The following is a 25,754-nucleotide window of genomic DNA, read 5'->3' as shown; positions in this document are numbered from 1 at the left end:
TAATCTATAAGATATTTAGATAATGTTCTAAACTTTAAGCTTCCGTATCTGAGGTGTCTCCATACCACCGATTTACAATCTCCAAATACTACAGTAGCACTGTTGGGTTTATTCAAGGGGGTCAGGTGGGAGACAAGTTCTTCGTTAAAAGATGGCATTTCCTCTGGGGGATGATAATTCATGGCAAAATTCACTCTATTTTCATTAGGGGTAGCTTTATAAGAATAATCTTGCAGTTTTCACAAACTATATTTGCTTCAAACACATTCTTTTTGGAGTTCTTTTTTGCTATAAAATCTAGCCCTCCCCATTTCCTTGTTGGTGATAGTTACAAAAAAAATCATAACATGCAGGAGTTACAATATCAATTTGAGTACCATTTGAGTCCTTTAGCCATGTCTATGTAATACACATTACATCAATCCCATTGTCCATGATATAGTCATGTATATCAATGGCATGTTTGACAGTGACCTTGCATTTAGGAGGGCCAATTTTATAGTACCAGATTCCATAGAAGTTTCCTTTGCAGTACTACAACTCTTGCCCTGTGTCATACTTCAGCGCTGGAGCATCTGGAGGTGAAGGGTACTAGGGTAGCTGTTCCACGATGTTATGCTAGGAAGCGCTGTCAGCAGTCTAGTCGTTATTCCAACATGGCTGGCCGCCCACTGTTTATCACACTACGGACCAGCAGCGCCTCGCCTTGCAACCCTTTCTCTCTTCTCCATTTAAGACGCTAGCTCTTGCATCCCTCATTGCTTTCCTCCCGCTTTCGCTTGCCTTTCTCCTGGCTTCCATGCAAACTGCTTTCCTCGCTTCTGGAGATTCTACTTACTCGCTGCCTACTTCCAAAGCACTCTGTGATTCTCTACGGTCATAATACTTGCTACCACAAAGAAACTGCATTATTTACTTACGTTGACACCGGCAATCTACAGAGACGAAATAGATCTCAGTCGCTGGATTTATTCTGCCTGAAGGCTTTTTCCCCGTTCGGGTTATCCCCCAGCGTGTCACTGTCCTTGGTTTGTTTATTGAATGAAGCATGGTGGCCTCCAACGGGGGGGATATACCTTATCTCCACTCCAGCAGACAGACTGTCAAGGAGAACGAGAAAAAAAAGAAGATAACAGAAGCCTCATCGGATTCAGCAGGTGAGGACATTAAAGAATCCCAGGCCAAACTTGAGAGATTGCAATGCCATAAAATGGCTAGCTTGCAGCAGTACCAAGAACTGGTAGCTGCGGTGCAAGGACTCACTCATGAAATGCAAAACCTGCGGACCAAAAACGCTACTTTACGACAGATAATCACTACCAGGGAAGACCTGCGAGGAGACCTTCCTCCTCTAACCTTTCCCTTTGGGGATAATTTGACAGATCCCCACGCACACTCACCGAATTCTTGGATGCATGTTCGGTTTACTTTACCTTTAGGCCAAGGGCCTATGATTCGGATCAGACTAAGGTAGGATTCCTGGTTTCCAACCTAGTTTTGGCCTGGGCCTGGGCAACTCTCTTGGTTACAATTGCTAATCCAGTTCTTATGGGTTACCCTGCCTTTGTTTTGATGTTCAAAGAGAGATTCGAGCAACCAGAAGTCCTTTTTTCTACCTACAAATCCCTCTTAGATGTTGATCAAGGATCTTTGGATGTACAGTCGTACGTTACTACATTCCAACGTATGGCCATTGAAGCAGGTTGGCCTGAATCTGCCTTATTGACCATCTTCCAGAGAGGACTCAACAAGGAGATAAAGGACGAGTTATCTAGGGTGGCTCGACCTGCCTCTTTCCAGGATTTGGCCTCCCTCTCCTTACAAGTAGAGTTCCGGATGACAGAAAAGAAGATGGAATGACGGAAGACGAGAACTATTCCCAGTTTGCCAACCCCATGTTCCGCACCAGCTGAAGTCAGTCCTTCTGAAGAACCTATGCAAATTGGTTCAGCTAGGGGCTCTTTGTCTCCATCACAGGCAGAAAAATGTGGGTCTTTGCATGTATTATGGCTCTCAGACCCACCTTCTTCGCAATTGCCCTGAGGTATCCCCTCGGTGACAGGGAAACGAATCACCCCGTCCCTAACAGAGATCACGGGTTGGGGTTGGCAATCAGGTCCCTGTTATACCAGAACAAGGGCTCAGGATCAAGTAGATTAATGGTTTTCAGCGTCCTTCTTTATAAACATAAGACAGCTGCCATTGAGGATATAGCCTTTGCGGGCTGTGGGGCAGCCGGTAACTTCATGGATTTCACTTTGCCTACAGAATGAAACATTCCAAGGGTGGATAAGACAGAACCGGTGCCCATTGAAGGTGTGGATGGTGTGCCGTTGATATCCGGCCCTATATTACAGCACACCAAAGCCATACAAATGGATATGTTCAACCATCAAGAGATGCTCACTATCGATCTGATATGCACCGCACATTTTCCCATTATTTTAGGTATACCATGTTTGCGTAGACATAATCCCTTGATTGATAGGCCTGTTAAGACCGTACGATTCCAGTCGGAATATTGCTTTTCCAACTGCAAGCAAGAATACAAACCTCTAGAGAAGACTACTCTTGAGACGAGGTTGTCTTTGAATCTGCCTACCTCAGTGAACCTTTGTGTTTCAGCCAAGTATGACTCGTTTAGGGATTTATTCGAGGACAAATTACCGAAGGAATTGCCACCTCATCTAGTGGAAGATTGTGCCATAGACCTAGTATCCGATATGTCGGTTCCTTTTGGTAGAATGTTTTCCTTGTCTCTTCCTGAGAAGGAAGCCCTTCAGGAATATCTCACGGACAATCTAAAAAATTGTCTCATAAGGGAGTCACGATCTGCGGCTGGGGCCTCCCTCTCCGACATTCCGAAGAAAGGAACTAAAGAACTAAGACCATGTATTGATTATCTACATCTAAATGCCATCACTGTCAAGGATCAGTATCCCATGCCACTTATCAAGGATATTCTTGAGCCTTGAACCGTCAAGGAGCAACCATCTTCACCAAGTTGGATTTGCGAGGCGCCTACCATCTGCTACGTATCCGTGAGGGAGATGAATGGAAGACCACCTTCAGAACACCTTTGGGACACTTTGAATATTAAGTGATGTCATTTGGCCTGGTTAATGCTCCTGGAGTGTTCCAACGTTTCATGGATAAGGTTTTTGCCGACATATTCCTCTGCATGGTTATTGTCTACTTGGACGATATTTTGGGTTTCTCTTCCTCCATCTCGGCACATGTTCAGCATGTTACGAAGTTCCTCACCGCCTACGACTACACAAACTACTTGCCAAACCAGAGAAATGTGTCTTTGAGACATCATCCGTACCCTATTTGGAATTTATCATTTCCAAAGACGGAGTCCAGATGGATCCCCAAAAGATCTGAGCCATCATGCAATGGCCCACGCCTCAAACAGTTAAGGAGATACAAATCTTCCTTGGATTAGCAAACTTCTATCGAAAAATTCATTAAAAAACCTTTCCAACATTGTCTTACCCGGTATCCGGTCAAATGGTCGAAAATAAAAGATCGAATGACCATTTGATCGAATCAAAATGGTCGGAAAAAAAAGGTCGAATTTATTTATTTATTTATTTATATATATATTTTTTTAGTTTTGGTTGCTTAAAAAATATTTTTAATAAAGAAAAAGGGTGGTTGGGTGGGAACCCCCCCATAAAATAAAAAAAAATAAAAATAAAAAATTCGACCTTTTGTTTTCGACCATTTTACTTTGATCAAATGGTCAGTCGACCATTTGGTTTTCGACCATTTGACCTACAACCGTCTTACCATATAACGGCCTTGCTGAAGAAGGATGTTTGCTTCCAATGGGATTATAAGGCAGACCTAGCCTTCCAAAAATTGAAGTCCCACTTCTGTTCCTCTCCCGTCCTTCATCAACTCAATCTAACCATTCTGTTTGTAGTGGAGACGGATGCTCCAGCTGGTGCCATTGGAGCTGTATTTTTACAAACTGGTACCGACATGGAGGAGCATCCAGTAGTTTACTACTCCTGCACGCTTACCACCAGTGAAATAAACCACTTGGTTTTGGAGAAAGAACTCCTAGCCTTCAGACAGGCCTGTCCTGAGTGGCGACATCTCCTTCAAGGAGCAACTCACCCTTTTGAGGTCCGGGCGGATCATGGCAACCTAAGAGTACTTCAACAGATGAACTGTCAGAACTCAGACACGTGGGATGGGCATATTACTTCTCTCAATTCGAGTTTTACATCACATACATACCGTGAAATAAGAACATTTTAGCAAACGGTCTCTCTAGGAGTATCTGGAATGCACCTGAACAGTCCAAAACTCAGGAAATTCTACTGCCTGGCAAGAAGTTTGTTTGTTCGAGGTCAACACCTTTCTGAAGGATATTAAAGACACCTCCAGAGACAGAATACTTTTAATGTATTTGGAACCACTGTATCTTTTGAAAAAAAGAACAGGGTTTTTATTTCCTAGACAAAAGACTGTGTATGCCTACTACAAATCTGCAGACGTTGGTTATGGCCTGGTGACATGATCTCAAGACAGCGGGTCACAAAGGAGTAGCTGCTACACTTGAACTGACTTCCCGTTCCTTTTGGTAGCCTTCCATTAGGAAGGATGTACAGAACTACGTTCTTTCTTGTCCCGTTTGTGCCCAAAGTAAGAATTCTACAGCTCAACCCATGGGCCTTCTCCAACAAGAATCCACTCCAGAAGGACTAGGGGTTACACAGCTATTATGGTCACAATAGATTCTTTTACCAAGATGGCTCACTTCTCTACCTTGCCAGGAACTCCGACTGCACCTCAGAGGGCTTCGGTATTCCTCTGCAACATCTTCAGGTTACATGGTTTACCACAGACAGTGATATCGGATCGAGGACCTCAATTCACCTCAGTATTCTGGTCTACCCTGTGCAACCTCCTGGGGGTCCTTAGAGCTCCTTATCAACCCCAGAGTAACAGGCAAACGGAAAAATTGAACCACACCCTGAAACAATATCTGAGATGCTTCACCAATAAGGAACAGGACAATTGGCACGATCTATTACCCATGGAAGAATTCACATACAATAACACAATCCATACCACCATCCAAATGAGTCCCCTCTTTTGCACTTATGGATTTCATCCCAAACACATGCCTACTTCTGCATTTGCACCTTCTAAAGTCCATTCCGTGGACACCTTGCTAGAAGAACTTAACCAGGCCCATAGAGATGCTTTGGTCAACCTCTGACAAAGCAAGAGGAGAAACAAATACTATGCAGACAGGGGACGAAGACAATGTCCGGACTGGTAAAGAGGATCCATGTTATGTTACCTAGATGGCTTCGACTGTCCAAACTGACTCCACGTATATCAGGCCCTTCCAGGTTCTCTCAAAGGTCAATCTGTGGCATTTAGACTTCAAGTGCCCAAGCCTTAGCCGATTGCATCCTGTGTTTCATTCCTCTTTACTAAAATCCTATCATCCAGATCAATACCAACGAAAGAAGGAACTGAAACTGGATGTAAAACAACCAGATCTTCAAGAGTATGACGTTTCCTGCATCATAGACTCCAGATATTTCCGGGGAACACTCCAGTATCTTGTCCATTGGAAAGGATACACAGAAGCAGAAAGAACTTGGGAACCAGAACGTAACATTCATGCCCCTTTTTTGATGCAGCAGTACCACCGTAGACATCCCTGGAAACCTAGTAACCCCAGGCTAAGAAGAATAACATGTCGTATGATATGATATGATAGGTTATTTATAACGCGCTTAATAGGTTTCTAAGCGCGGACCCAGGGTTCGAACCTGTGTTGCTCCGTGTCGTCTTGTTTACAATATGAGCACGTTGCCGCTGAGTTATCCTCCCGAGACCACTGGAGCTTCTGGATCAGTCGTTATTCCAAAATGGCCGCCCACTGTTTATCATGGCTCTGGACCGGCAGCGCCTCCCGTTGCAAACCTTCCTCTCTCCTGCGGGTAAGACGCTAGTTCTTGCTTCCCTCTTGCCTTTCTCCTGGCTTCCATGCAGCCTGCTTTCTCACTTCTGGAGATTCTACTTGCTCGCTACCTACTTCCATATCACTCTTTGACTCTCTACGGTCATAATACTTGCTACCATGAAGAAACTGCATTATTTACTTACGTTGACACCAGCAATCTATGTAGACAAAATACATCTCAATCTCCAGGGTTTTTTCTGCCTGAAGGCTTTTCCCCGTTTGAGTTATCCCCCAGTGTGGCACCGTTGTTGGTTTGTTTATTGAATCAAGCACGGTGGCCTCCAACGGGGATAAACCTTATCTCCACTCCAGCAGACAGACTGTGAAGGAGAAAAAGAAAAAGATGAAGAAGATGACAGAAGCCTCATGTCACGCCCCCATCCACGCTCCCCTCGGACAAACCCCAAAACCCGACCCCCACCACCACGAAAACACAGCAGGCACATAAAGCACACCAGGTCCCCACACGTGTCAGGACACGCTCTCACCTGCAGGCCTGCCGGCAAGGGTTGGCCAGGAACGTCAACGCCGACTTCTGCCTCATTTCCCGTTTCGGCGTTGGCAGTTGCCGTGGAGACGCGCCACAGGCGTCCTGCAATATCTCCTTTTCCGACGCCTGGGGAGCCCTTCTCAGCACGTTCGATCACGTGACGGGTGACGGCGTCACGGTCACGTGATTGCGGTTCAGCGTTCAAAAGCGATGCACTGACTGCCATTCAGTGCTTCACAGCTGATTCCTGTTTGGCGTTTCTACGGACTACGGACTATCCTTGCTACCTCGACCTCGGATTGAATTTTGGATACTGATTTGGTTCTTCCCCTCATTGTACTTTTGCCTTGAACTTGCTACCTTATGGATACGACCTCGGCTCCTCTCTCGGATTGGTTTGGATTTCCTTTTTGGTACCTTTGCTGAAACTTGCTTTCTCCGGACACAACCTCGGTTTACCCATCGGACTGTTGTTGGATTTCCCCTTTGTTACTGCTTTTGACTTTGTTCTTTGGATCACGTACTATTCAGGACTCCTCTACCTGAGTGGCTCATAGTTTCAAGTTTCCTGCATCAGGTGGTGTCTACTCCTTCTCAAGTGCCTTGCCAGGCTACCATCCTGTCGTCAACCTCTGCCGGCTGCCTCAGACAACATTCCCTACACCAACATTGGGTTCTGACCAACTACTCAGGGTAAGCCCCCTTGTAGAGTCATTAAGTATTCGGGTCTGGGTTTGTGTTTATTATCAAACCCACTTGTTTGCCTTACAGTGGTCGGGGGGGCATCTTCCGGCATTCCTGGTTCCAGCTGACGACATTCACCACCTGTGGCTTCAAGGATCGCTCGGGCAGTAACTTATTGTTTGCTCGAGTGGTACTTGGGGACGGAGGTATCATCGTCTACACGACCATCAAGTCTTGACAGACTGTGAAGCCCTTTTGGTCGTCCAGACGATGGAAACCGCTGCCGGGGATCCCGTGGCCGCTTTAATGCAAGCTGTTGCATCCCTTAGAACCGAAGTAGCGGCTGCTACCACTGCGATACATCATCGCTTAGACAATATCCAAATCACCCGCAACCCGTTACCGGCTGATGCCGAATTTGGTGACCAGGCACCCCCAACCCCGGGTCCTTCCGTACCTCCCATACCACCGGCTTCTGTGGTATTGCCTACCCAGTTTCCTTTGGCACCACCTGAGAATTTATCAATCAGAGTAAGCTACATTTCCTTTGTCGACCATTGGTGTTCCATGACTCCACCACAAAAGCCGCCTTCCTACTCTCCCACCTGGCCGGTGTTGCTGCTACTTGGGCTAACCCCTTTCTTGAGAACGATCACCCGGCCCTTTACGATTTTGATCTCCTGGTAAGCGAGTTGGCCAAGGTATTTGACACCAGATATAAAGCCCAGTCCCGAGATCTAGAGTTACTGGAATTATCCCAAGGTAGACAGACCTTAATAGAATACATCACACGGTTCAACCAATTGTCAGCCGAGACTTCATGGCCTGAAAACAAGAAAGCCGTGGTGTTCTACACGGGTCTGTGTAACACTATGAAGGACGCTCTTTCTGTCGTCCCTTCCCTTCCAGATGCATATTCTGACCTAGTAGACCTAGCCCTCCAAGTAGACGCTCGGAAGTCCGAACGTCGGGCGGAGTCTGTTTTTTTTAGCAAAACCATTGCCCTCTTCACCAAGTGGCACAGGTGAACCCATGCAAATAGGGGGTCTACAAAGTCCCATCACCAAGACCGAAAGAGAACGTCGGAGAACCGACAATGCATGCTTCTATTGTGGCCTCAATGGTCATTTTGTCAAAGAGTGTCCACGGCATTCGAAGAATAAGACTTCGGGTTTTCAGAAAGCTCGTCCTTGAGTACGGGGGACAAGACGAGCTCGGTTCACAACCCTGGGGTTCCTTCCTTCGGCCCAGTAAGACCGGTAGTCGTTCAGCCAGTGCTTCACCCTGCTAGAGAATGTTCACACACAGTCCATATTGTCATTGATTCAGGGGCTACTGGTTGCTTCATTGATATTTCTTTGGCCAAAGCAATGAACCTTCCACTGGTGACCAAGACACATCCTGAGCCTGTCCAGACTGTGGACGGGTCCTCCCTCATTTCCGGTCTGATCAAACAACAGACCGCTCAGATGGACGTGATCATCCAGGGCAATCATAAAGAACAGCTGTCCTTCGACCTGATATCAACACCACAGTTCGGAATAATCCTTGGCCTTCCCTGGTTGAAAAGACATAACCCACTCATCGACTGGGGTACGGGTCAGGTGTCCTTTGAATCAGAAGTTTGCCAACACTTTTGTTTATTGGAAGACGAAAACATTAACAACCCGGCAAGGGCACTTGGGGGGCTACACTTGGTCCCTGTAGTGGAGGGTGGTCCTACCGAAATAACGCATACGGTTGGAGCCACTATGTGGGGAGTACCCTCAGAGTACCATGATTTTCATTCAGTTTTTGATAAAGCATCTGCCGAGGTGCTGCCCCCTCACAGACCATATGATTGTCCCATTGATTTGATCGACGGGGCATCGCTTCCCAAGGGACGCATTTATTCATTATCACCATCAGAAGAAACGGCCTTGAAGGAATACATTCACCACGCTCTACACTTAGGTCATTTCAGACCTTCTTCTTCACCCGTGGCCAGTCCAATTTTCTTTGTCCCGAAAAAGGAGGGAGATCTCCGCCCTTGTGTTGATTACAGGCGTCTGAATGTGATCACCATAAAAAACCGCTACCCCATCCCGCTCATTTCTACCCTGCTAGACAAACTGACCAATGCGTCAATATATACTAAGTTGGACCTCCGGGGAGCATACAATCTAGTTCGTATGCACGCTGGCGACGAGTGGAAAACAGCTTTCTGCTCTCACCAGGGCTTATATGAGTACATGGTGATGCCTTTTGGCCTCTGCAATGCCCCAGCCACCTTTCAACGATTTGTAAATGATATATTCAGTGATATTCTGGACATTTATGTCGTAGTGTATCTGGACGACATATTGATATTCTCCCAAACACTTGCTGAACACGTCCTTCACGTCAGAGAAGTTCTCACCAGACTCAGAAAGAACTTGTTATATGCTAAACCCGAGAAATGTCTGTTTCACACAGCCGAAGTCGAGTTCTTGGGTTTCCACATCTCAACTGGGGGGCTAACAATGAATCGGTCCAAAGTCCAAGCCATCACAAATTGGCCGGTCCCTGTCACATTGAAGCAACTGCAATCCTTTTTAGGGTTTGCTAATTTTTACAGAAGATTCATCGCAAACTTCTCCTCCATTGTGGCCCCCTTAACCGCATTGACCAGTCCCGCAGCATTGTTTGATTGGACCACTACACATCAAGCAGCTTTCGATACCCTCAAAACCTCGTTCACCACAGCTCCAGTCCTGCAACATACGGATCCGGAGCTCCCATATGTCGTTGAAGCGGATGCTTCTTCATTTGCGTTAGGTGCCGTCTTGTCCCAAACATGTCCCACCACCGGGGCACTACACCCGGTGGCTTACCATTCCAGGAAATTCACACCGACCGAAACACACTATACGGTCACTGAAAAGGAACTTCTAGCTATCAGAGACGCGTTTCTAGTCTGGAGACACCATCTTCTGGGGGCAAAACACCAAACTACAGTCTACACGGACCACAAAAACCTACAGGACCTAGCATCACTGAAGTGTGTCAATAGTAGACAGGTCCGTTGGCACCTATTTTTTGCCGCCTACGACTTTCTTGTCAAGCATAGACCTGGGATGATCCATGGTAAAGCTGACGCCCTGTCCCGTTCACCTGGGGGGGTTCCTCTTCCGTCATATCCTGAAAAGCTCTTGGGTAAAGGCCATGTTGTGTGTGCTTGCACTCCACCCCCTCCTATGTTAACGGCTATACGCCAATGGGTTACACATCATCCCCAGGTATTGACTGATTGGGATCCCGTCATGCAGGCTGGGTTACCTTTTGTTCAAGGAAAACTGTTCCTGCCCACCAGTGACATTCGCAACCAAGATTTAGAATGGTCCCACAATGCTCTTATCAATGGCCATCCAGGTCAGCGACGTACCCTAGAATTGTTAAAACGCTGGTGCTGGTGGCCATCGATGCGGCGAGACGTTTAGAGGTATGTTAACACCTGCTCCACATGCGCACAATGCAAGACTCGGAGGGGCTGTCCACTGGGACTACTACAACCGTTACCCATACCCCCGAAACCCTGGCATACGGTGTCAATGGATCTAATAATGGACTTACCTCGTATACAAGGCTACGATACGATTTGGGTAGTGGGAGACTCGTATATGAAAATGGCCCGTTTTGTACCATGCAAAGGCATTCCTACTGCTCCCTCATTGGCTAGGATGTTCTTTAAATCTGTTTTTTGTCTGTTCGGTTTGCCATGTGTCATTGTGTCAGACCGGGGGTCTAAGTTCACGTCACGTTTCTGGGTAGCCCTTACCAAACTACTAGGCATAGATGCCCGTTTCTCTTCGGCCTACTATCCAGAGAGCGATGGTCAGACCGAAAGAGTAAACCAGGCCTTGGAACAGTACTTACGTTGTTTGGCTTTGCAATTCCAATATACCTGGCTTGATTCACTGCATTTAGCGGAATTTGCTTATAACAATGCCTTGCATTCGTCCACTGGTTTTTCTCCATTTTACTCGCTCTATGGCCAACATCCACGTACCCTGCCCTTTTCTGATTCTGACCTTACCAGTGCCCCTGCAGTACGTACCGGTACCCCTGTGGCAAACGATTGTGTCCGAGATCTCGCATCCGTACATGCCAAACCCTTGTCCATCTCCGGGAGGCTCAGGTGTTGATGAGGACTGCTGCTAATAAAAGAAGGAAAGATGCCCCAGCATACAAACAGGGTGATCGGGTATGGTTGTCTACACGTCATCTACATATACCTGGTTGTCGTAAACTGCTGCCCCGCTTTGTCGGCCCATATAGGGTCTCCAAGGTCCTGAATCCGGTGGCCTATCGCCTCAATGTCCCTGCTTCATGGAGGCTGCACCCTGTTTTCCATACATCTCTCCTCAAGCCTTGTCCTGATACCACACGCATTGTTTCCACTCCCGGTCCTGTCTCTGTGGTTTCCCAAGAGGAATACGAGGTTAGCGCTGTACTGGGTTCCCGGGTTGTTAGGGGGCGATTGCAATATCTGGTGGACTGGCTGGATTATGGTCCTGAGGAACGGTCCTGGGTTCCATCTTCTGATGTTCATGCTCGTTATTGGTGGCTCAGTTCCACAGGGAACACCCTTCCAGCCCACGGGGTCGTGGGCCCTTGAGGGGGGGCTCTGTCACGCCCCCATCCACGCGCCCCTCAGACAAACCCCGAAACCCGACCCCCACCACCACGAAAACACGGCAGGCACATAAAGCACACCAGGTCCCCACACGTGTCAGGACACGCTCTCACCTGCAGGCCTGCCGGCAAGGGGTTGGCCAGGAACGTCAACGCCGACTTCTGCCTCATTTCCCGGTTCGGCGTTGGCAGTTGCCGTGGAGACGTGCCACAGGTGTCCTGCAATGTCTCCGTTTCCGACGCCTGGGGAGGCCTTCTCAGCACGTTCGATCACGTGACGGGTGACGGCGTCACGGTCACGTGATCGCGGTTCAGCGTTCAAAAGCGACGCGCTGACTGCCATTCAGTGCTTCACAGCTGATTCCTGTTTGGCGTTTCTACGGACTACGGACTAACCTTGCTACCTCAACCTCGGATTGAATTTTGGATACTGATTTGGTTCTTCCCCTCATTGTACTTTTGCCTGGAACTTGCTACCTTCTGGATACGACCTTGGCTCCTCTCTCGGATTGGTTTGGATTTCCTTTTTGGTGCCTTTGCTGGAACTTGCTTTCTCCGGACACGACCTCGGTTTACCCATCGGACTGTTGTTGGATTTCCCCTTTGTTACAGCTTTTGACTTTGTTCTTTGGATCACGTACTATTCAGGACTCCTCTACCTGAGTGGCTCATAGTTTCAAGTTTCCTGCATCAGGTGGTGTCTACTCCTTCTGAAGTGCCCTGCCAGGCTACCATCCTGTCGTCAACCTCTGCCGGCTGCCTCAGACAACGTTCCCTACACCAACATTGGGTTCCGACCAACTACTCAGGGTAAGCCCCCTTGTAGAGTCATTAAGTATTCGGGTCTGGGTTTGTGTTTATTATCTAACCCACTTGTTTGCCTTACAGTGGTCGGGGGGCATCTTCCGGCATTCCTGGTTCCAGCTGACGACATTCACCACCTGTGGCTTCAAGGATCGCTCGGGCAGTAACTTATTGTTTGCTCGAGTGGTACTTGGGGACGGAGGTATCATCGTCTACACGACCATCAAGTCTTGACACCTCATCGGATTCAGCAGGTGAGGATATTAAAGAGTCCAAGGCCAAACTTGAGACTTTGCAAGACTACTGTTCTATTTTACGAAACCATATGGTTCCCAGTTAGGTCACAAGACCTAGGAACTAGGTATGTATCCATGACTTCCTTTCCTACATCTTAACCAACAAATACCTCAGATTTTACTTTTACAAGGCTCTTTAATTCTTCATCACAAGTCGTGTCCTGAACAAGAGGCGAGGATGTTTGGCTCTTTGCAATGTTATTAGAACCAATATTTGGCATACTGTGTTCAATTTGTACATATATAGGCATCAGTACCGATGAGATCATTGCTTGAGGTTTAACATTTTTACCAATATTTAATTAGATATTTATTCTCACCTCAGGTGTTTTCTTGGGCGCATACTACCTAAATGAGTGTCCTCCATGAAACTGTGCATCATCCTGTCCCGGCATAGGGAGGATTTTCATTGGATAGAGGCTAGGGTTACTGTATGAGCTAATTGTTGTGTCTCGACCTTTTAATAATAATTATTACAAATCACTACAAGTATATGAGAAGAATTTTCGTTCTATCTTCATATCTTTTGTCCCCTATACAGGGAGAATAAACAATCACTAAAAGGATTCTCCACATCTATGCTACATACACTTCCCTGAAGTGATTATGGCAACATCTCGGTCCTGATGAAGGTGACATAACTGCGGTAGAGTCACTGAAACCGGTCGACTAACTCATGGATATTCTTTACTTTGGGTGTTGGATACCTATTTTAAATATACTTCAAAAATCATACATTGAAACTGATTTAAGGGGGAGTACTGAATGACTTGTATTTTACTATATTCTTGTGATACATACTCGAGGGAGGGTGGAATAACAAATGTTTAAAATCCCCTGCTCGAATGTAACTTAATGTTCAATATAGATGAAAGAATGCACACATTATGTGGCTTTCAGTGCTTGAAGCTGTTTTAGATTGTAAGCTCTTTTCACTCCTGTGCGTCTTGTTGGGAGTAGAGATCAACTCTTCTTGACAAGGAGTACAGACAATATTTTTCACTTGGGAAATAAGAACAACCTGAGTTACTAGAAGGACACTTGTCTCCTTTTATTAATAAGTAATAGGGTCATTTCTCCATCTTTCTCTTTTAGATAGGTGGCCCACCATTGTGTTCTAGGGCCAGTGTTTGGCCTACCCAGGGGATGGTTTGTTCTTCCTGAAGGACAACACAGTGAGAATATAGGAGACGAGAACTATTCCCAGTTTGCCAACCCCATGTTCCGCACCAGCTGAAGTCAGTCCTTCTGAAGAACCTATGCAAATTGGTTCAGCTAGGGGCTCTTTGTCTCCATCACAGGCAGAGAGATTTGGGTCTTTGCATGTATTATGGCTCTCAGACCCACCTTCTTCGCAATTGCCCTGAGGTATCCCCTCGGTGACGGGGAAACGAATCACCCCGTCCCTAACAGGCATCACGGGTTGGGGTTGGCAATCAGGTGTAATTGTAAGATGTTTACCTGGTGTGTTAGAAAGATAACATGTCGGTGACATCATCAGGGGCGTTGCTAGGGGGAGCTATAGGGGCTATAGCCCCTGATCTTTTGGTTGTAGCCCCGGATAGAATCTCAGGAGCTACAGCCAAAAGACTAGCTAGCCCCCAGTCCCAACAGTTCCGACATCAGTTTAGCCCCGGGTCTTTTCCAGACCTAGCAACTCCCCTGGACATCAGTCACTCCATTGGGGTCTGATGTGTCTCATTTCTTCCCACAATTTTTAAAGAGGAAGCGCTGACAGGGGACTCTAGGTCTCAAGGTAAGACATATGTGTGTCCCCAATGTACAACATCCTCAGAGAATTCTATACATTGGATGGTTAGATATTAAGTGAAAAAATATATCATGGTTTAATCTATCAAGTAAACTGTTGAGCTTACAATTGTTGGGTTTTTTGTGCATATAAGTGTTGCAGGTCGAGGGTACACCTCCTTACTGATACTGTGAGTCGTCCTGGACTCCCCCATGGGTTCAAAATATCCTTTGAGGCGGCATACATCATTGCCCTGGTAAAGGGAAGGTGTCATTGCTTATATATGTTCTACAGCTCTACGAAACACCCAGCCCCTCTAGATTGGCTGTGCTGCTGATGGGGAATTGTTTAGCCAATCACAGCACACAATGCCATCATTTAACATTTAAAACCCTCAAATTCGACAAGAATAGCAATTGAGCAAGAATGTCGTTTTTGGCAGGTGATACCGGCCCTCTGCCAAAGCCTTTGACATGGCCAGTGCCACAGACTCACCTGCTAAATTACTTTTCGTGTTGATTTAAACAGTTTCCTGTGGATTTATTTGACTGCATTTTTTTTCTTATAAATTCTCTTTAAAAAAAAAGATCCTTAAATAATCTATGCTAGTAGTAGGGCAAAGATCAAGAAAGTAATTTCTAATAACTATAACACTTCATCAAAGACGTTTCAGTTTTCCTTTGCTGATGCCCTGTGCTGCCTTCCTCTCCCCCCTTTATTAGTCTCAGATGGTTCCTAGTGCCACTTCCTTTACTAGATTTTCCTTTTAAAACAAATCTAACTTTACCCTCACTTATATTGAGTTATTTGTGTGTGTTTATTTATTTCAATCGTTGGCTGTGATGGGAACGGTTTAGTCCCACTCCCTCCGCCCTCACCCTTCCTGATTAATTGTCTTTTCAGCCGAACCCATACTACCTGGTGGGGATGGGGGAGGGGTTACTAAGGTAGAGAAGCTCAAGCAGCTAAGGGTATTTCTATCACAGTCTGAACACCAGTACTTGTTACAAACATCTGGAAAACGTGTTTACTGTTACCGCCTTTGTAAATGTCAACAGTTTTTGCTATATCCCATCATTTCTTTATTTTGCTTTTGTGACAGCACGCTGAACCCTTGGGTATCTGGGCGCTCGTTACATTGATAGATCAGGAGAAAGGAATAGCAGAAGAAGAGGGGATGGGAGAGATATTTGGGAGAGATGTTAGGGGGGTACATGGAAGGTCAGGTATAATAGTTTTAGCGCACTAAGAGACGAAGCTGGTGGATCATTGAGTCTAGGAGCGTGGTGCTTTAAATGAACAGCCAGGCCTTTAGGTTTTTTCTGAATGTCCAATATGAAGGCTCCTTTCTCAAGTCATTGTTCATAGTTTGGTGGCCACGACAGGGAATGCTGTCCCACAGGACACCATTGAGTACTGGAGGAATTACCACTGCCGATAATTCCTCCATTTGTCTAGAGGAAATACTTAGAACCAAGTGCTGGACGCATTTCCTTCACCTTTACTTCAAGCCCATAGTTTGGTGGAGTGGTAAAAATGGTGGTAATTCTGTTATCAGGATTTCTTTACAGCGACACTCAAGCTACTAACAATGCCCACATTTCTCGAACACTAAATGAGAATTCTACACAAGAGATGGGACATCTCTCCTCACTGCAGTGCACAGTGGCACGTGGAAAGTAGAAAAACCATGACCCTAACAGATCATCATTAGTTCCTTGGTGAACTAATCATGTAAATACAGTTCCTTATTTACTCACCACTTGGAGGTGCTAGTGTCAGCCTGACCCATTGAGTTGCCAACACACATTGCACACCTTCGTACAGGACACAGCTGAAGTTTCCAACATCTTCCCGGCGGAGTTCCTTGAGGACAAAGGAGAAACTTCCGTTCTTGGATCCCACCTCACTGTGGCTACCCCAACTGCCCCAAAAACGTGTTTCTGGGGCTAATACATTCACCTGTACCAGGTATTCACTGTCTTTTTTCCATACGACTGACGTATTAGAGGTAGCTTTTGTGAAATGCCTTTTACCAAAGGCACAGGGCAGGAGGACTCTGGAGCCAAGAGTAGCTTCAATCTTTTTCCATGTCCCATCGGTGTCCTCTGGGTTGGCACATTTATCTCCAGCTGAAAGCAAAGGATGTGTTTAGAGGAGTAAGCATCAAACAAGAGGCTGAGGCTGAAGAGCAAAGAAAGAGAAGGTCTAACTTTAAAACACATTGGCATTCATTATAATTTTGGCAGTATTCCCCTTTGCCATTTCCGCCACCCTGTCTTGTCCCCGTCAGATTCCGAAGGGTGGAATGACAGTGTTAATCTCCTTTCATAGAGATTATAGGATTTGGTGTGGAATTTGGAGCCTTTATTTTGGCTGGTAACTCTGCCTATGGAAACGTATCCAATATTTGGTGGTTAAGTGCAGGAAATACCTCGTGCCTAGCGCCAAAGGTATTTAGTTCACTTCCCCTCCAAACCCGTTGCATGGTGTCATAGTAAAAGTGGCAGTAATTCTGTTACCCCTACTTTTTTTCTGTTCCTGCACATGATGCATAGTGATTGTGAATGCATGGAACCAGGGCTGGACTGGCCTACAGGGAACTCTGTAGATTTCCTGGTGGGCCTCTACCTCCTGGGTCTCTTTTGTCTGGTCACCTACTTTGTTTCCAAAGATTCTCATAGGAAAAGGGTTGGGCTTGCTCAAAATATGTAATATGGGGAGACTTTGAACATGATTTCCAGGGCTTATTTGGGTCCTCAGTCCACCCTTACACGGAACAGCTTCCGAACATGACATGTGTTGGTCACCTGCCGCCTTCCTGGCTGAGGGCTGTGTGTAAGGAATGGCTCTGCTGCACAGCTTTCTCACGCTCTCCTCTCATTTTCCCTGGAATGATCAACAAACAAAGGTTCCTGAAATCGAATGTATTGACTTAATCTAGGGCCCTTCCTTCATGCGAATCTAAATTCATTGTTGTCCCTTTAATTTTTAAGATGAAAGATAGATGAATTCTTCTATAAAACATGACACCCACCAATGGCACGCTTTGGCAAAAAGAAATCACTCAACTCAAATGTATTGTGTGCGGCTGTAAGGATGGATCGGCATGCAGCCTGTGCAATTGTAACTGTTCACACCACAAAAGCATTCTTCCCGACGACACAGATGGAAGCTACTGCATGTTTCAGCCTCAACCAGGTCCATATTTCTTTTAAAGGGATGCCTTTGGAGCAGGGAGGGCTCCAGGGATCCCTCTTCCCTGGCCAGGCATGTTGGTCCATTAGGCTGAGCCAAGGGTGTATTTTCAAAGGGTGCTGCGTGGTAGGTGGGGCAGGAAGGGGAGGGGGCCATAGCATATAGGTGTGGTGTGCATTCCTCTTCTACATTCAATAAGCAGCAACGCTGGAGGATTGCTTGGCTGCTGGACAAGTAGGCCACAATCTGTGAACAGGGCGCATCATCAGAGAGTTGAGACAGCTGGACCTGCTCAGGATGCGGCAAGAGGGTGCCAAACCCACCGACCTGCCTATTGGGGTCTGTTTGAACCAGTGTCTGCCTCCCTTACACCTCCCACACACCAAGGAAAAGGGAGGCATCCCGTCTGGGATGTCATTTGGGGGGGTAGTGGTCAAAATGACGAAAAAATACTGACGTGTTGTTTTTATTTTAATTTGGGGGGTGTCCCCCAAGCCCCTCATTTGTCTATCCTTTTTACCCCACCCTAACCCCATCCCCACTCATGTTAACCCATTACCGTGCTACCATATATATATATATATATTTAATTAAGATTTTACGCATTTTTTTCGGTATTTTGTCTTTCGGTGAAACTTACCACTCTGATATGTTGTTGGTAAAATGACTGGCTACCATTTGGGGTTAGCCAGGATAGCCGAAGCTACCCCTGGATTCTCCTTTGGTAACCCTGGCACAGCATTTGCGACCACTCGGAGTGCAAGGGACAGACGGCAGCTATAGCTCTCAAGAAGTAATGGATTGCCTCGGAAGCATGCGCCCCTGGGTTCAGTTTCCACCCAAATCACCGAATACACATCGATGCAGGGCTTGCAGACTTCTGAAGAGTAACTAATAGCTGAGACACTTGCACTTCCTGTCTGTTCACTGCAGCAGGCCTTCTCTTACTGCTGGCCAGACCTCCTTGTCACCTGATCAGTCTGCCTGCAATGGCACTGGTGTCCCACTACTTCTGCTTTTACATAAGTGAGGAAAATGTAATAATAATAATAATTTAGCATTTATATAGCACTACGAACCCTCAGGTATCTGGGTGCTGCTCATTTTTATCCACGGTGTGTGGTGCTTATTTATTGACTTCAGAAGGACGGAGTTTTGCCCTGCCGGGATTCGAACCTGCGTCAGCAGGCAGCAGCGCGAGCTCTACTCGCTGTGCTATCCGGCCGCCATGTATAGCATTATGATTTGTTTTCATGTCTTTATTGTGCTAGGGACCAGCTCATCTCAGGGTCAATGTTTAAGCCACTCCATTTCATTGTAGTAAAAACAGTTCACAATAGCCTGCAACAGACATTATGCATTTTCTGATGAAATGTATGAGTTCCTATGCGCTGGATGTGCCTTTTTGCTGATACATCAATATGCCGAATTGTGGCTGTGCTTAGCAGGTGGTGGTAGTTGCTGCACGTGGGAGGCTGCGCCGTAATCCAGTTGACTGCAAGGCATGTTATAAGGATGTCTGGCACAAGGTAAGCACTTACCTCTGACATAGGTCAGCCTGCACTTCACAAGTTCGAAACTCCGCAAGGCCAACTCAGTCGTCCTTCTTTTACCGAGGGTGACACATTCAGTGCCATTACATTGCATTATAATAATAACAGTTACTATTGCAGTCCTTGAAAGCAGGAGGGCCGGCATGGAGCACTTTACAGTATCCTGCAGTTCATATTACGTGGCATTAATGGGTTAATGGAGGGCAGGTATGCGAAGTTTTCACTGGCATTAGATGGCATTGCTGGAGAGTTGCGGCTGCTCTTGCATACAATGGTAGTGCCAAAGCATGTGAGGCTGCACCATGTGTCCATGACCATATTGTTCAGTTACATTCGAGTACTTCCCGTCTTTTTTGTTATTGGGGCATCAGTTTTCAATTGGGAAGGAATTAAGAATTCAAAAAAGGGGGATGGAAAACTGATTACCCCTCTCTTCGCCCATGTAACTCGCAACTGGAGACTCTTATGTTAAAAAAGCCTTATCTTAAACTTAATTTATCAAATTATCTCTGCCACGAGATAACAAGGTCTCTTATCTGGTTGCATTTGAAAATAATTTATTTTACACTTTTACTCACATATATAAAAACGCAACCTCAATCTTAAATAAATAAATAAAATAAATAAATAAATAAAATAAATAAAGAAATTGACAAGGGTAAAACATCCAATTAGAACACAATGGGGTTGCCCAGTGACCATGATATTAGTATACTGCAGTTCAAAGCTATAGAAATGATCTCTCAGATGTGACTGAGAGATAATGTCTATAACTTTGTAACACCTGCAGGAAAAAAAACTTGACAGCATAGATGTAACAGTAACTTGTTTTGCACAATTACATTGTACTAATAATGAACTGCAGTATAATAATATCATAGACACTCGGCAACCCCATTGTGTTCTAATTGGATGTTTACCCTTGTTAATTTCATTAAGATTGATGTTGCGTTTTTATATATGTGAGTAAAAGTGTAAAATAAAATTCTTTTCAAATACAACCAGATAACAGACCTTGTTATCTCGTGGCAGAGATAATTTGATAAATCAAGTTTAAGATAAGGCTTTTTTAACATAAGTGTCTCCAGTTGCGAGTTACATGGGCGAAGAGAGGGGGATTCAGTTTTTCATCCCACTTTTTTGAATTCATGACTTTATTGTGCATTGGAGGCATTGAAAACAAAGCAGACCAGATCTACAAATAGGCGCAAAGGATGTAAATAAAACCAAACTAGAGATCACTGGTCTATTAGGGTACCCCGGTCCAATACAGAGTCTTTGGGATATAGCGCCCGTTACCTTCAAAACTAACAGCCTCAGCTTATAGTACCCAGTTGGCCTCCTTCTTCTCAGCTTCGGGTTATGGTGCCCAGCTGTCTTCTTATTTCAAAACGCACAGTCTCATGGTTATTTCGCCAAGCTTGCTTCTTGATTTCTCAGTCCAAGTGAGTATACCCGCCCCCTTGCTTTCAGTAATTCTCAGTCTGTGCTATTTTAACGCACGGGCCTGAGGTCACCCTGCTGGCCCACTTCTTCTAGTTTTCCCACCTAGTTTTCAGGTAGTGTTCTGTCGACCATCTTGCCTCTTGTTCCAGGAGAATTTTTAAAGTAATGAGGACTATTGATATTGATATTGATATTGATCTTCTATTTCTATCGCGCTCGTACACAGTGTTTCAGAGCACGACAAGGCAAGGGAGGGGAACAGGGGAGAACAAACAAAACAACGATCTTACTAGGCCCAGTGACATTGAGAATGCGCAAGTGCGAAGGAGAGGAGAAAAGTGCATGGAAGGGGGGAGAAGTGGAAAGTGCAAAGCAGAGGAGAAACAGATAAATCATCATAAACAAAAACATAATAAAGGCAACAAACAGTGGTAGTGCAGCCAGCAAGTGGCAAGTGCTGGGTTTAAGGCAGCAGACAGGGTAGGTCTGATAAGTGCAGGAAGAAAAAGGGGGGGCTGTATGGGTACAGATACAGACCGTAGTGCAAGGGGGGCTCGGAGGCAGTGCAGGAGGGTTGCAGGGTGAGCAGGTACCTGGGCCCAGAGGACAGAGGGTGGCCAGGTGCATGGTGCCAAGAGAGAACAGATACGCAGGGGAGAGGGGGAGCGAAGGCAGAAGCAAAGAGGAAGGTCTTGAGGTGCTTCCGGAACCGGAGATGGTTCTCCTCAAGTTTTAGAGTGGCAGGAAGGCTGTTCCAGAGGGAGGCCCCAGCCGAAGACAGAGATCTACCCCCAGCTCGTTTCTTTGAAAAACGACTGACCCTGAGGGAGTTAGAGGAAGAGGAGCGAAGAGCTTGAGGGGAGGTATTTGCGGCAGATAGCTGAAGGTATTTTGGACCCAGGCCCCAGAAGGACTTGTGGACAATGCAGAGGATTTTTAATTTAATCCTTGCATCCACTGGTAGCCAATGGAGGGATTTCAGAGCTGGAGAGATATGATCCCAGGGCTTGAGGCCAAGGACAAGTCTCGCAGTCCTGTTCTGGATTAATTGCAGAGGGCGGAGAGTAGAGGCAGGTAGATTTAGAAAGTGGCTCCTAGATAATCCAGAAATATGCTAAACTTAACCTAGCTTAGCTACTATCTCAGTGCCCCCACCCACACCTAGGTTGGTAGCTCACACTCAGGAATACGTGGAACATCCTACTCGAGATGGTCATAGTGCGTGAAGAAAAATAAACACGACACAGAAAAACCTTGTTCACCCAGTGAAAATGCATTTTGTTATTTCCTCTCAATATCTTGGGCCTCATTGCGAGTTTGGCAGTAAACTGCCGGTGCTACCGGCACCCTTATGTCCGGAACGCCAGGGTTGTAATGAGGTCCAGTTTAATGGCAGGTACAAAAACACAAGGCAAGTGCCATTTACACCATTCTTATCTCTTTACAGTGTATAGAATGTTTCATTTTTTCCGTCTTACTGCAAATACAATAACCTGGCCATTATACCTTTTACATATTATGGCATTCTTTGCCAAACGTGTGCTTACTTTGGTGATGTTCAGATGTGTGTTTATCTGTGTGTTTCCCCCTGTCCAACAAACAGATCACTTCCCCCTCACATAAAAAACAACATCAACAATTAAAAGATATATCTTAAATTTGGTGGGTCATGTAGGGGAGGACCGGTCCAAAAGACCCTCCTCACCCGCGTCTCCTCCCCAGGTGAGGGCCCTGGCTCACTGGGCGTCCCCTCATACCACCCGGGCCCAGGTGGTGGAGGGTCCACCTGCTGACGACATGGCTCACACGTATCGATTACCCACATATGTATTGAAATTAGTTAGGCCTAGAAACCAATTTCGCCCACCAAGGATGAGGAGAGCTCAGCGCACTGTAGCGCGGCCCCCGCCCTCGGAGGATTTCAACTATCCCTGTTGCCGCAGCTCCCTGGCAGATCCGCTGCAAGCATGTTCCCACGAGAAGGGCGGACATGAGCTAACACAATATACTGACATTGTAACATTTCACCGTCCGCAGGACATCACTGCTCCCAGGATGACCCGGTTGGCAGGGTTTGGGTGAAGGGAAGGTCTGCAGAACGGGTCTCGGGTGGAAGAGGAAAAATACCCAGATATACATGTAAAAGAAACTACTTGTTGTATTCTCCCCATACACACCATGCATGCCAAAGATACCTGTAGAATTGTGTAGTTAGTGTACATAACACCAGCCATCAGGGACCCGCACACCCCGCGGTCCTGCGCCATGCCTGAACTAATGCTGCTACAGTACACAAGAAGACGAGCGTAACCATGCAGGGGGCACCTGTGAGAGGTGTGCAAGAATGTACTCACCACGTGTGTTTGTTCAAATGCCCCTTGCATAACCGCCACCGTCACAATACGGCGACGGCCCATTCTTTGTGTGCTGCACCAACCGTAATGCTACCTCATTTATTGCAAGATGTTTATGCATATAGTTAAATGTTGTGATTACTGAAATATAGGGTACTAATAAGGCACTCCGACTGAATATTACTGGAACACGTTCTGTAAAGTTAAAATGTGCATTCTCAAGTAATCTATACAAATATTATACAGTGTTTTAACGATTGTAAATGGTTGCACCTCCAAAGGACCAGCAACACGGGAGGAAGATACCTTTGAAGAAATATGCAAGGCCATTCCCCTCCCACCCCGCGAAGACTGCCAAAAGCATGAGAACAGAGGGCCGCGCCGCGCTGCCCCACCTCCCCCTACCAGACTGGAACCGCTCCACAGATGCGCAGCCCCCCTTAGCAGCACCGAAGGCCATGGGCCGTCACCTTAACTATTTACAGCCTAGCAGTAAACCTCGGTCTGAACCCACCCATCCACAGGCGCCCCCTCATAAACCCCACAACCCACCAGATCACCCTAGACTTATGGCCCTGTGCAATGAGGACAGCCAACACTGTGGCAACACACAGAGACACATTTATAAACACATCTAACAAGACAGGGAGACTTGTACCATCCGTCCCATGCCCCGAAGCTTAGCCCCTTAACCTATGATACCGGTCAACAGGACGCTGGTAACCATGCCCTGATGGATGACCATCAGGCCTCTTACAAGGTGCATTCCTCCTGTGTTGCATTGACCTGTAGAATAACCTATTGGAAGATTTACTGAAAAAAGATAATAACACAATGACTGAATGATTGCGGTGTGCATGGCTTAGGGCAAAGAAGTCAGGAAAAGACATTCATCTCTGAAACTGGCCACGGAGGCACACCGACACCGCCCGGATGACCTCTGCCAACTTGTCAGGCCCAGCCCTACCCACGAGGCTGACCAGTGACGTTCTTCTGCCACGACCAACCACCTCGCAGCAGCACCTATAGTTAGTCATCGCCACCCAATCCCATTTAACTTGTGCCCCCTATAGTATGTAGGTTTTTGATGACGTTTTTTGTAATTATATACGCCTGTCTTTGCGATTGTCAGACAGAGCGCTCTCGGAGTTTTGCAGAGTTCTTTGCATGCCCTATTCTGATTGATAAACTCCCATTAAGCTCACCCGCACTCTGTCTTGGCTTTATTCCCTATCTGGGAGAGTCCATCATTGTCTCTCATTGCGGGGAGGATCGTGCTGGCTGGGGACGCTCCCTTTCAGTGGTGACCCCGAAAGCGTGATTCTTTTCTATTATTTCTTCCCGATCTAACGCTACCGTCCCCTTTTGGCACGAGAATCTCCGGTCGAAAAGGGATACGCACGGTGAGCCGGCTCCGGAAGGCTGGCCGCCAACGGCGACCGGTACAATAAGAAGTGCGCACTCAAAAGAGAGGGGGTACGGGATCCCAGTTGCAAAATCCCCTTTGAGTACCGCTCGCCGGAGCCGGGGCTGACTGTTGAGCTGACGGCGACACTGCCTGGACGGACCCAGTTTTGGAGTCTATCGGTTCAAGACGGGCACGTGAGTACCGAGTGCGAGCGACTGCAAAGGGAGTGGGGAAAGAAGTGTAGGACAGGGAACGAAGAGGGGGTACGCAGATCCACTAAGGATCACTCTAAAATTTTCTTGCCTTTTCTTTGCATATGGCCATTAGGATTAAGAGGTGAAGAAGAGGTAAACGTGACGGGAACTTAGCTCCGAAAGGGGGTGGAAGGCGGCGCCGCATAGTGCTATCTTGACTAGTACTGGGAATATATAAATAAGTGAAACTTACGAAAAAGTGTCAAGCAAAAGGGGGCACTGAGAATATATTAGAGACTGCTATTACTTCTTTTCTTTTTCTTTAGAGTTAGGGGGAAAGTAAGAGGGGGAGAATCCTACTACAAGAGGGAAGAGGAGACCAATACATATACCTATGCGCATCAACAGATATCGGAATAAAAAGGTTAGGGACAGCCGGCTAGGGAGGAAAGGGAGGGCAGCGTGAATTGTGAACGGAATGCTACTGGGAGGTGTGTGCACCTCGTGTGGGTCAGATGACAAGTTGATGTTGTAAGTGTGTAAACTGGCTACAGAAATGGAATAGTCAGGGTAAGTGTGACCGGATAAGAGTTCTGTGTAGAGACAAAACGACAAGGGGGAGTGAGTGTGTGCCTATTTTGGTTTCCGGGTAAATGTTGACAAATAACTGATATTTTGCTCTTGTATGTGCCCCCCCCCGAAAAAAGAGAAGAGAATAGCTACTGTACACAGCCAGTTGTGCCGTGCGTAGGGAGGGCATAGAGCACAGAAAAGCCCATTTTTGACTAGGAGGTAAAAAACGGAAGCAATATTGGTAAGAGGTTTACATTGTAATTATAGACACACAGATAGAAACAAGCGTTAGGGAAACACATAAGATGGGGGCCGAGACACCCTTGTCGCACATTTGTAAGATTTTACCAGGC

General features: G+C 46.4%; 1 protein-coding gene across 1 annotated transcript in view; it reads right to left on the bottom strand.

The window, feature by feature from the left end:
• LOC138488333 (uncharacterized) overlaps positions 1–25,754 on the bottom strand; it is a 478,649-nt gene that overhangs the window by 401,054 nt on the left and 51,841 nt on the right. Inside the window, exon 2 of the mRNA XM_069615227.1 lies at positions 16,436–16,807. Coding sequence (XP_069471328.1) covers positions 16,436–16,807 — 372 coding nt within the window. The remainder of the gene's footprint in view (positions 1–16,435; positions 16,808–25,754) is intronic.

This window comes from Ambystoma mexicanum, chromosome 9 (assembly GCF_040938575.1).
Source record: "Ambystoma mexicanum isolate Mex_15411 chromosome 9, UKY_AmexF1_1, whole genome shotgun sequence".
Lineage (NCBI taxonomy): Eukaryota > Metazoa > Chordata > Amphibia > Caudata > Ambystomatidae > Ambystoma > Ambystoma mexicanum.
This window is presented reverse-complemented; position numbering and strand designations above follow the sequence as displayed.